Consider the following 12,554-nt stretch of genomic DNA (forward strand, 5'->3'; position numbering starts at 1 on the left):
CTAGAGCCAGTCCCACAATGAGCTTTCCTTAGGATGTGCCATTTCTAAGTCTGTAGCTTTTGAGGAGGAGAGAGGGGGGGCAAGGTGGAAGCTGAGGGTACGGCCTTGACCAACTGCCACTCTGCTCGTTTGAAAGCCATGATGTTTCTCTCTTATGGGCGGGCAAAGCAAAGAAAAGGGAGGTAACCTTGCCCCTTACGACCTCATAAGGTGCAAGATTCCAGATCGGCCCATCTGAGCTTTTATTTTGTCAAAGGCAGAGCAGCATACCCAGGGCTCGGTTTATACCTATCATAATTTCTAGCCACTGGGGGACCATAGGCAGGCTGGGGGAACTCATATTAATGTTAAAAAACCTCAAGGGACATTTTCATGCCGTGGGACCTTTACAAGTGGAAAATACACTACCGGTCAAAAGTTTGGGATTACTCAGAAATTTCCATTGCATTCAATCATAAACAGAATACCAGCTCAGATCAGTTGTATTGTTTTCTTAACCAGGGCAGCTGTTCAGATTACATCATGTGCTTACATAATTGCAAAAGGGTTCTCTATGTTAGTTTTTAAAATTGATTTCAGATTAGTAAACAGAATGTGCCTTTGGAGCATTGGATGAATGGTTGCTGGTAATGGTCAATGTAGATATTGAATTAAAGATCAGCCACCCACTCAGATCAGCTGGTATTCTGTCTATAATGGAGTGGTATGGAAATTTGTAAGTGACCCCAAACCTTTGACCGGTGGCGTACATATAAAAACGTAAGACGTGCCTGAGAAAACGGTTGTCAATAATGTGAAGCAAGAACTATTTTGGGGATAATACATGCGGAAACCTTGTTTATTTTTAAACACTAGCTGTTTAAAAGCTGTCTTCAGTGTTGTTACTTTTGTAATTTAGTTTTGACTGTTTTAATAGTTTGATGATGACCTCTGCCAATGAGGTTATGTGTTTTGGTTCAGTTTCTTGGATTGTTTGTTCGTCTGCAGGATTACAGAAAAACGACTGGCCCGATTTTCATGAAACTTGATGGAAGGGTGTAGCATGGGCCAAGCACAAAACCCATTACATTAGGCAGCAGATCCAAATCGTGAGGCGCATACATGAATTCTTCTTTCATTAACATTGCGAGATAGGGCATGGCCTTGGCAGAGGTCTGTGCTCTCTGGGTGTTCTTTTCTGCTGTTTTCACCCGCTCTTGTCTGAGTTTGTTTCGCTCCTTTGGCTTAAGGTACTTGGATACGGCTGTTTGCTTATTGTCTGTGGTTTGCTGATTTTTAATCCTGTAAAACAGTTGGTAAACTCTACATAAATACTATTGCTGTTGCTTTTTATATCATTTGTAATCATATTGCATAGCTGAATGTTAAAATACAAATAAAGTGGCAAATTGCAAAGAGCGTACAGTTAGAGAAACTTTTTAACACTCTATAGTACTGAGAGATATTATTTATATATTGCTTAATAATGTTTGTGATTTATTTTGTGATGTAATTTGTTCTCAGGTCTCTCTTGTAACAGCAGCACACAAGAGACGACAAGATATTAGTTTATTTCTTCAGATTGGAAAAAAGAAAAAGAAAAAGTTGCCCACCTAAGTAAACAGGACCGTAAAAATAATGTTTTCTATGCAGAAATGACTGAGCAGTGAGTGAGAGTGTCAACACTTTGTTCAGACCATTACAAATCTGCGCCCGGGGGCCACATCTATTCAGCTGCCAGCCTTCTTACGCTGACAGACTATGTGTGGTCTTAGACGGAGGAGCCGCCTTTGAAGAGGTTCATTCAACTGTAACTCCGCAGCAATATTAATATCACAAGCCCGACTCAACACTTCCACACATTTATGCAAACACATGGATGCAAACAAACGCATGATCAGAGGGTGGTTGTCTTTGTCACCGGATACAGCGGATGTAAAGGGGGCCGTGATTAGCCAACAATATGCTGATCCAGATGAATAACAATCAGTGTTTATGTATTCCAGGCGCTGAGGAAGGGACATTGCCCCGGAGCGCGGTGTGAAGCCATGTTACAGCCCTTTCTTCACAGTTCAAACACTACAACAATAGACACAATTACTACAGTTTATTGTCTCTGCTTGACACACTTAATGGAGGAATTGGCTTAAGATAGTATTTGTTTGGAGAGGCTGAGGGTGCTTGAAGCACAGGTCTGATCAGGGCAACGGGATGAGTTTAACCCTGCGATTGCGGCGGTTGGATGGAGTCATTGGGCATAGGAGGCCTTCAATGACATTTATGGCTGCTCTTAAGTCTTTAGTGGACTGAAAACACTTTCCTTTATGCTGTCAGTCTTCAAAGGGACACAAAATCCTCTCCTCCTTCTAAAGAACTGTTTACGCTCCACTCATCCATGCAACACTTCAAAGAAGGCATTTACTTATTGTCTGCTGTACAATGGACGTACATGTGAAACATTTGAGGGGCCAGTGTAGACAAGCCAAGTGGAAGAAGTCACGAAACATTTAGTGACAATGAGCCGTGCAACACCACCTGAAAAGAGACGGAGAAGACAGCAGCGGATGTTTTTGTTTTTGTTTTTTTTACACTGCTTGCATGTCAGGTATTTCAAGTCATTAAGCTCATATCTGGAGAGAGGAGAGATTCTCTTGCCAAACATCAAATCAACTTAGGCCAAATACAGGCAGGAGAAATGGGACGTGTAGCATATGAGAAGTTCAATTCAGGTTAAAAAATAAGACTTTTCAAGGGGATTTTGTGTGTTTCAGAGTCAAATATTTGGTATTAAATAATCATATCCAGCATAAATACTTCTGTATATGCTTACAAGACCTATAAACTCAAACTTTCTGGGATTATGAGCTGTACTAACAACTAATTATATGTTGGTGAGAAAATTCCACATTTAAACTGTTTTATTCCAGTGGCATCTGTAAAACCACATCACACTGGGTGAAAAGGACGCACCCTCCGTTATTATAGCGAATAAAACAGTAATGACCAATTAGGCCCTATAATAAACAGCAAGGCAGCTTGTGTTCCGGGCCCATTGTCTTCTATAAGCCTCTGGAACTTCACTTTCTTTTATTAGTGCCTCTCTAACAGGAGATCGTCCCTAAGGAGCAGCTCTATGCCAGTGAGCTCACCATAAAAACTAATCCAGCCACTTAACAGACAAAGCGTATTCATAACTTTGATTTATTTACGATACTGTGCATTAAGCTGCCGGTTAACATTCTCCAAAACCCGAACAAATGATGTCACTGTTTTGTTGCGGTTCGTAAAGCCCCCATGCTCTCCATGTGTTAAACGAATTATGGCTCGACTTGTTGAAATTCAGCCTCCTGGGAGATGCGTTCTCTCTGCAAAGGTACAACTGATATCCTTCAGCAGGAGCACATCAATAACAGGCGGTGTCAGGTGGACAGAGTGGCAATTGTCTTTTTTTAATGTATCACAAGAGTGGATCCAAGCAAGTGAGCCCCTTATATGAAGAAGGTATTAAGTTATGTTTGCAACGGAAACATGTTTTAAATACAGTATTGCCCATAGGATCACTGTGGATCTAATGTGATCATATATAGGATAGTGTATCCTCCTATGGGAACCACACACCATTGGTTGTGGAGTTAAAGTGATCTGTTAAAGTGATTTGCGGGCTTTAATATCACTATAATATTTATATAGCCTAATGTAATTAGGAGGGCTTGCAGTTTTTTTTGCAATGCTTGCACTGACTTATGTTCTTTTAAAATAGTTTATGATATCACTATAGCATTCTTATCATGGCTTATCAGGGTAGTGTTTGCATTGACTATAACACCTTTTTTACAATATTTTTGTGTTATACTATCGTGCAAATCCTTTTTTTTTTTTTAAAGAATGCGTACCAGAGCAGGACAATGTCACACCGAGTTGTTTACAGTAATATCGTTGCGTGACACATGATTTAAACTGTCTGTGGACCAAAAAGGGCAGCCTGTACCCAAACCAAAAACCCTTCCCCAGCAAGACCGTGACTGCGCATCGATGGACGTCTGTGTGCAACAACTTACGTGTGGACAAGGACAGCACGCCGGGAGTGTGCAGCATGAGGAACATCAAGCAGATATCCAAGACGACTTTCATTTTCCCCCCAGTTGGTTTTATCTGTGTCTTGATTCCTCGTCCTCGTGTTGTTGTGATGTCGCCTTTTCTCTCTCGATCCTGGATAGAAATTACGCACAGTGTGGAGAGAGCAAAAACAGCACGGGTTCAAAATGCTCCGGTTTTTATTAACAAGTCAACTCTCAGACGTGAAGGAGCGCACTAGAGAAAGTGTGACCCGGTGGGAAAAGTCACCCTCCGAGAAGCCATAAGCCAACACGTCCTTTAATGAAGGCTAAAGGAGTGAGTATATCGCGTCCTGAGTGCAGTCTTTTCCCTTCTTAATGCTTCCTGCAGCTGAATCATACACAAGTTCATACTTTTTTAAGCCCCTCCTCTCTCTCTCTCTCTTCCCACACAGTCGCCAGTCATTTCCCCCCTCTTTTCGTCCTTTTCCTGCTCTTTTTTTTCTCAACCTCTCCCTCTTCAGTGATGGGTAGGAGAGTCAGAACCATTCACTTTCACTGAATCACTCTGTTACTTTCCATGCCTCAGGTCTCTGCTTCACAGGTTTCATCATTGGAGGCTGTTGAGTCACTGAAAGTTACAAGAAAATCCTAGTGTCTTGTCCTCCTTTTTTTTTTTATAAATATCTTTGTCCATGTAGAGTGTGACACAAAAACCTCTTTGTACCCACTTGATTCACGATGTTTTCTCTTTCAATGTTCAGTTTTGACTCAGACATCATATACTTATGATGTGTTAAATAACATGGGAAATTGTAGGCTACTGTTATACAGTTAATAATAATAATAATAATAATAATAATAATACATTTTATTTAACAGCGCCTTTCTGAGCACTCAAGGTCGCTTTACAGACAATAAAAGACAGATACAGGGAACAGAAAAGTGTAAGCAGTTATAAGATATAACTTATAAGTTATAAGATTTCTCTATGTACAATAATTATGTGTTGGATCAAAACAATCTGGCGCTACATGTCACATTTCTCCTCAGTGACCTGTGAGGACAGGAATGGCTTTTTTAAACAAATGAAATAATCAATAAGTGCCTTCTAATATATTTTCTGACCTTTTGGATTTTTTACATATCACCAAGGTTTAAGTGGGATTTAATTCTTAGTAAGGTTTACAAACATTTAAAAAAGACAATGTGACGTTTCAAAGATGAAGTAACACATTCCTTTTCTTACAAATAAAAAGGTGAATGCATGGGTAATGTATATGCATTCTTGCTTTATTCAGTACACTCTGGAGTTTTGCAGCTACAGCCTTACTTGGTCTGGTATGACCAGTAGGTCATGGTGGCTAATGTTTGCTAATGTTTGTTCTGTACAGCTGTTTTGCGACCCAAGGTTCTAAGTTAGTTTAATTCCCCTGAACTATTTTAAGCAACTAGAAGGCTCCATCCGACCAGGGACTTTTTGGGGGGTAGAAAATGTCCTTAGAAATAAATTAAGACCCTGGTCCCTGTGTTTGAAACACGACGAGTTCCTCAGAAGGTTTCTGGTTCCAGGGGAAAGTCCCTTGGTCCAACCTTGTGCTGCTAATTACTTTTTTAGCATTACTTGTAACTGTGACTTTATATGTCTGACCATCTACATTCATATGTTGAACAAAGAAGTTCTGGACTATCCTAAGTAGGACTAATTTGCCATAAATCCTGGGTAAATTAAGACTTTTTTAAAAGCTAAAAAACATTAACCGAGCAACAGCTTCAAGCTGCTCATCTCCTCGTCCAGCAGAAAATGTTTGCCGCCCGGAAGAATTTAACAGCTACAAGGACATTTCCTCACTGCCCTCTTTAAAAAAAAAACTCTTTCCTTTCTTCTTACTCGCAAAGCGCAAATTATGAGACATGTTTTCCTCTTTTTTGTCTTTTGGTGCCACCGATCAGCCGGAGTCAATGACTGTTACCAGGGGAACATGGCTCTTAGTTCAACCTTGGCCAACTTTGATAAGTCCGTCTCCATTTTTGTGAAACTAACCTGGATTAGACTACTGTGAAAGCAAAATGAAGACTGGCCCTATCACCAGATCACTGTTAAACTCCTTTGTCAAACCAACATTTGAACACATGTTCCACTGTTCAACAAAAAGTTGAGCTAACTTTAGAGAAAGTTAGCTCCTTTACTGTAATATTTCCCATCAAACATGACCCTGTGGTTTATTGTAAGGGGGTGTAGTAAACATTTATGTCAGAATTGCGTTGCTAGTGTAGAGAAAATGGCACTACTGCATGAGTCCAAACATAAGAACCCCAAAACACACACAAACTGGCTCATTTGCTGATGATTTATTTCATCTGTATTTTACCATGGCCTTTCAGTCTAGATGGCCTTCATCAAATCTTTAAACAAGAATCCCAACAGTCCCATTAATACACAATGATGTGATGCTGGAGAGATTACCCAACCGGAGAACCACAACGTCAGATCAGTAGGCCATTTTCACAGCAGACATTTTGACTTGTCATAGCAGGAAAAGCCCTGGTGTTACTATTGACATTAATGAGCACTCCGTTCTATTCTAGTGTCCCAGTAAGCCATGACAGTGGGACAGTGAGAGCCCGAATGCATAACCAGGTAACTGGAACCGAAGCAACTAAATGGAACACTGCCATTATTACTTTTTTTATTTATACAAGTCAAAATGTCTTCCATGCAAAAAGACCTATTGGAGGATGAAACATAGTGAGGAAAGTTGCAAATATTTGACCAGGTGGTTTGGACAAAAAGGCACCTTTTCCATTAATCATCTATAAAACATCGCACTTCCAAAGGTTTTGGAAGAGAAAAGTGCTGTCTGAATGAATTAAATTGGAAAAATCCTTCTATGTGTTTAGATTGATTGTGGAGTGATACGATTACATGTGAAACAACCACCTTTTCCTCTGAAATATAAAAGATTAGATAATCTGTCAGCCAATCAGCATTGAGCATCCAGTAAATTTTAAGATAACAAAGGCTGGTCTTTTTAAGATGAGGAGTTGCCCTCGGGCGTCAGCTGAGTGGAAGCCAGTCAGCATCTCAGTGGGAGTGCTCTGACGCAGGAAGTCTGTCACTAGAGCATCTTTAACAGATTCTGGAGACAAGCGAAGAGCAGGGAGACAAAGCAGGAAGAGGAAATACAATCACATCAGGTCTCACTGGGATTGAGAAATCCACATTTGGGCCATTGACTGTGTCTGGAGAACAGAAACTCTCTTCATGTCCCACACATAAATGGGCGCTGTGACTAATATTTGACTAATGAGGGCCCAAGACATACACGGATTAGTCCCGGTTGTCCTCCTCCTGGTTGGACCAGCGGTGAGTCAGCACGAGTCCAGGCAGAGCGTGAGCCTAACAGCCATGATGACCTTTGGGTCACCGGCCGACAATGTCCCCCTTTTCTCCTCACTCAGAGGGGACTCTTGTTCGAGGGTTCGTTCCCGCCCGTGCCCTGCAGTTACTGTCCAGGAAATGTGAAAAGAATTTTGTGACACTGTAGCAGCTGTTGTGTCACTTTCCGGTCGTTTGGTATTCACAGTGTCGTAGTTAGAATAGTTGAGTTATGACGGAATGACGCCACTGTCTTCGCCCCGTCTGTGAAAATGTTGTGTCACTGTCTCAGCTTGTGTGTTTTATGCTGCTATTGCCCTCAGTAGAGACACACGCACACACACACACACACACACAACACCACCCACAGCACAAACACACACCACACACACACACGCATCTTTCACATTAACATGTAATGTTAGTGACCTGTCACACATGCATAAAAGACCAACACGTAGACTTGCACAAATGTGTGCTATACAGTCAAATACACCCCCCCACACACACACACACATGCACGCATGCGCGCACACACACACAACACAACAACACACAACACACACCACACAACACAAACACAAAAACCACACACACACACACACACACACACACACACACACACATACACACACACACACACAGTGCCATTTAAATACCACATTTTCCAACCAGTCAGTTCCTAATCTAAAACACCACAGACAGGGAACAGAAGACAACGTGTTGAGAGGCAGTGAAACACAGGGAAGATGATGACAAAGGGTGAGACGGGGAAATTCAGAAAGATCAAGAGAGCCGTTACAGCGATGCTGAAGTTAGATGAGGAAGCGTGCTTTGTAATAATGCCAGTCATGTGAGGACAATAGGCTTTAAATCTCTAGCAGGAACTGAAACATGAGAACACAGGCTTGGTGAAAACCAATGGCACATGTTCGACAGGATGGAGAGCCGATAAGGCTCCATCTTTAGAGCAGCTTTTTGCCAGGCTAGCAGCACAGCTCCATGGTGGGCAATGTCATTCTACCCTGTCTACCCTGACATTTCTCAATAACTATCAGATGGATTACCCTTTAAAATCTGTGCAGACATTCGTGGTTCCCAGATTGTAATTGTAATGGCTTTTATAATTTTATAACGTCTTTGGCAATAATCAGACTTTTCCTTGAGTACCACCATGAGGTTCATGACTTTAAGTGAAACGTCTCAACAGCTACTGGGTGGATCGCTGTGACATTTTGTTCACACATTCATGTTCCCCCTAGGATGAATTGTAATTATTATGGCGATCCCTTAAGTTGCAACATCAGGTCCAAATTTTCAATGTGTTCAACATTGTTGGCAAATGACCAAATACAGTACCTCTCCACAACCTCAGCTGTGCTTTACGTTTAGTGCTTTTTTTTAGAAAAATGTTGGCGTACTTGCAAGCTAAACGCCCACCATTTTTTATTAGTCATGTACAAACTATAATTTGAGGTAAAAAGTAAAGTGGCATTCAGAAAAGTAGGGATTGCTAAAGTCTTATTGATTTGACTCCACATTTAAAGAACATGCTCTTTTTTTTTTTAGATTTTTGGCCTTTATTTTGATAGGAGAGACATGCAAGGTGAGAGACAGGTGGAATGACTTGCAGCAAAGGGCTGGAGGTTGGACTCAAACCCAGGCCCACTGCGTCAAGTAAACCTCTATACACATGGGCACCCACTCTACCAACTGTGCTATGTGGGCACCCTTCACACACAAAATGAAGAAAAACTCACACTTACAGACTTCTCTGACAATGTTTTAAGATGTTTTCCTTCACTTGAATACTATTTTAAATTACTTTACTATAGTGATGAATTTGTTTCCTGTAATATATGTTGTACTTTGTCTTTTAATGTAATCTGTAGAATAATTCGAATTGAATCGAAAGGGTTTATAAGCATAAGAAATACATCTTATTGTCATATTTGGAGCCCATCTAGTTTTTGGAATACTGTGTGTATTGGTTAATAACAGTAAAGAATGAGATGGCTGTTAATAACATCTACTAGAAAAACCCTTTGTTTTCTGCATATTTCCTCTGCTCAACAAGATGTAAAAAAGAAAAGGAAAATACAGGGAAAAATTCAAAACAAAAACCCCTTGACAATGTTGTTCCTGACAGTCAGTTCCTATGTTAATTTACCTTACGTAATAATCATAGGGGGTTTAAAGAGTTATGTTACCCCTATCACACATGTCAACAATGCCATTTGTGAAACATGAACACACATGCAGTACAATTGAGTATCCCAGTAGTCTCCTTAAAGTTTTGATTGAAAGGATTTGTTGAATTTCAGCCAACAAAGTGGATAAACAGCTCGTCACCAGGAGGCTGGAAAACTCTGAACAGCAAAGCGGAGAATAATCAGAGGGATGGATGCAGACGAGACTGGAAAGAAAACACAGTGAGTCGACAGACAGAGACTGTCAGCCGGAGAAAGACAAGTTCGAGAATGGGTTAGAGACAACAGGAGAGCCAGAAGTCACTGAGACAGAGATATTTGGAGAGAGAGCGAGAGAGTGGGGGCAGGAGGAGGGGGATACAGAGAGAGAGAGAGTGAGTAATCAAGGAGAATCAGGACGTTTCCTCTGTAATACCCACAGGCCTCGACTGAGCCCCAGCGCCACAATCCTCCCTGATTGGAGGGAAGGGTTTGTTTGAAGAGGAGGTCAAGACCATCAGTACCTTGTTAAGGAAAAGTTATGTCCAGAGGAATGAAGAAGGCTGACTCCTTCCTGAGGAATTCATAGGGGGATAGTGTGTGTGTGTGTGTGTGTGTGTGTGTATGTGCGTATATGTGCGTGTGTGTGTGTGTGTGCGTGTGTGTGCTGATATAGCCACTAAATAGGAGAGGTGGAGGAGGAAGAGGAGGAGGAGGAATCATATTGTGATTTAAGGAGAACCCCATCAACCCCCTCCTCACATAGTTTCTAAAGCCAGTATAGCAGCGCTGGCATTCGCTGCAATAATGCATGACAGATGTACATCAACCATGCGCTCTCTCTCTCTCTATCTTTCTGTCTGTCTTTCTGTCTGTCTGTCTGTCTGTCTGTCTTCGTCTCTCCCTCTCTCTCTCTTTTTCCCTCTCTGCCTCCTCCCATCTGGACCCAATGTGTCGTTGGTGATGGGCATCACGCATCAAGGCATAAACTCACTATAAAACTGAGGAAGAGAGGATTACCGCCTCCTCTGAGGAGTCCTCCCGTTCTGGTGGTTGAATCGGGACCCTACAGGCAGTGAATGTTTATTAGAGTCAGCATGGTGTTGTTGTGGACTCCAACACTGTTTTCATCAGTTTTTTTTTTGTTTTTTTACTTCTGTGGATCATGATCATTTACAGACATTGCCAACTGTTCTGTATTTGACAGAGGCGAAACACATTTACAACAGATTTCTGCAAAATGTAGAAAACGAATGGAACTTTATTTAGTGTGCACATATCTTGTCATGTTGTAACATTTTAAATTATTTCCCTTGAAAATTAAATCTAAGTCAAACAGAACAAAACTCTTTCTTTGTTCATTAAATGTTTAAAAAAACATGTAATGTAAAAAAAATATATATGTATATTAGTCAAGTTTTTGTAAATCAATCAACCTGTATGCACTAGTGTCAAAAACTTATAAAGGATATTCAGTCTTAATGAATTATTTAATAAATTAAAATATATTATGCATCCTTCTGTTCCTATGGTTGAATTATATTAACAGAATTAGTTAAGTCCAAGATGTTATATGTCATTTTTGGATCATTTAAAAGGAACATTCTGCAAGTCTTTTGCATTCTTGGCTAAAATTTGAAATCTATTTCTCTATGTCTGAGCAGTGCTCGTCTTCTTGTCTGTTCCTGGTTAAAAAATATCAAGTCCAAGCTGAGACACTTTGTTCAAACTTTAGAAATCTCCTTTTCAGAACCCCACAAGACATTATACAATTATTTTCACCAACTGTGTTGGAGTACCAGAGTACTTGAACTACAGCTTTTTTTTTTTCACATGCACGTGTGTTTCTGTGTTCAAACAGCAGAGGGCAGCACATCCCCAGTGCATGATGTCAGATCGGCTCCCCTCTCATTATCACAGTGACACAAAGGTCAATAAAAACCCTGCGGCTCTCCCACCAAATACAACCAGCCTTGATTGAAACCGAGCAGCATTTTTACATCTTTCCCTTACTAATTTAAAAAGTGTGTTCTTAAACAAGCTAGGGCTTTGTGTTGGAGTTAGACGATAAATGAGATGTTTTATGTGGCGAAGTAAAATCTGACGCCAAGAACCATCTCGAAGCTGTGGTTCTCTCTCGTTACTGCTCTTGTGCTGTGTAAAGAGAGAAATAAGGGGATGAAGAAAGGAAGCAGATATTTGGTTGGAGCTGAGGAAAGGAAAGCACAGAGGTGGATGGAAGGAGAGAGGAGTGAGCACTCTGACAGAAGAGAAATGTGGCCTGCATTGTGCTGCGTCACCGTGATGTTTTATTTTGTTTTACTACTTCCTTGTAGCAGTACATCACAATGCCTAGTGTATGAGGTACACACACACGCACACACACATACACATATTTGTACGTTCTGTTGCTATTTTGTACCTTAGAATCTGAATACTTCATCCCTACATTTATTGTCACTATTTCATGCCACTTCATAGCCTACTTGTACAGTTGAGATACTCCAGTATGAATAAAGATTTTACAGATAAAACATGTACTCAGTTCATCGAAGATGACGCATTGTTAATGATTGAACTACCTAACCGTATAGAACATTTGTGGAAGAGAATACAACAGTAACATAGTACAGTACAAACCTATTAACCCCTAGACAGTATTTCTCTGTAACAACAGGTATTCCTGATTAAATAAGCAGCAGTCAAAATGGTCAGTAAAAAAAACATCTTTCATCGGTACTGAGTCGGTGTGGCACCTATTACAATATGGTGGCACCTATAAGTATATGTACTTACCACACCTTTAACTGCATGTTCTGTGTAACAATGATTCATCAGATGTGAATGTCCTTCCGTGATATGTTTATTGGCAACAAAAGCATCTTTCTGGAAATTAGTGGTGTCTATTGTCCATAATGGAATGTAAATGTGCTGTATTTATATAGCGCTTTT

At 40.6% G+C, this 12,554-nt stretch overlaps 1 protein-coding gene and 1 long non-coding RNA gene across 6 annotated transcripts in view; both read right to left on the bottom strand.

The window, feature by feature from the left end:
• The window catches only part of crlf1a (cytokine receptor-like factor 1a), an 18,736-nt gene extending 14,321 nt beyond the window's left edge, over positions 1–4,415 (bottom strand). For all 4 annotated transcript variants that reach the window (XR_004326976.1, XM_032500659.1, XM_032500658.1 and 1 more), the window contains exon 1: positions 4,038–4,415. Coding sequence is in view for 3 of the 4 variants with exons in the window: in XM_032500659.1 (XP_032356550.1) it covers positions 4,038–4,110 (73 nt within the window). In the remaining variant the exon portion in view is untranslated. The remainder of the gene's footprint in view (positions 1–4,037) is intronic.
• LOC116670240 (uncharacterized) overlaps positions 1–8,057 on the bottom strand; it is a 22,618-nt gene extending 14,561 nt beyond the window's left edge. Inside the window, exons 1-2 of one of the 2 annotated variants that reach the window (XR_004326978.1) lie at positions 8,002–8,057; positions 4,545–4,550 (exon numbers count right to left, since the gene is read on the bottom strand). This is a non-coding gene — a long non-coding RNA (uncharacterized LOC116670240). The remainder of the gene's footprint in view (positions 1–4,544; positions 4,551–8,001) is intronic. The other variant, XR_004326977.1, reaches the window with a different exon arrangement.
• Positions 8,058–12,554: the final 4,497 nt, after the last annotated feature.

The sequence above is a fragment of the Etheostoma spectabile genome, chromosome 20 (genome assembly GCF_008692095.1).
Source record: "Etheostoma spectabile isolate EspeVRDwgs_2016 chromosome 20, UIUC_Espe_1.0, whole genome shotgun sequence".
Classification (NCBI taxonomy): Eukaryota; Metazoa; Chordata; class Actinopteri; order Perciformes; family Percidae; genus Etheostoma; species Etheostoma spectabile.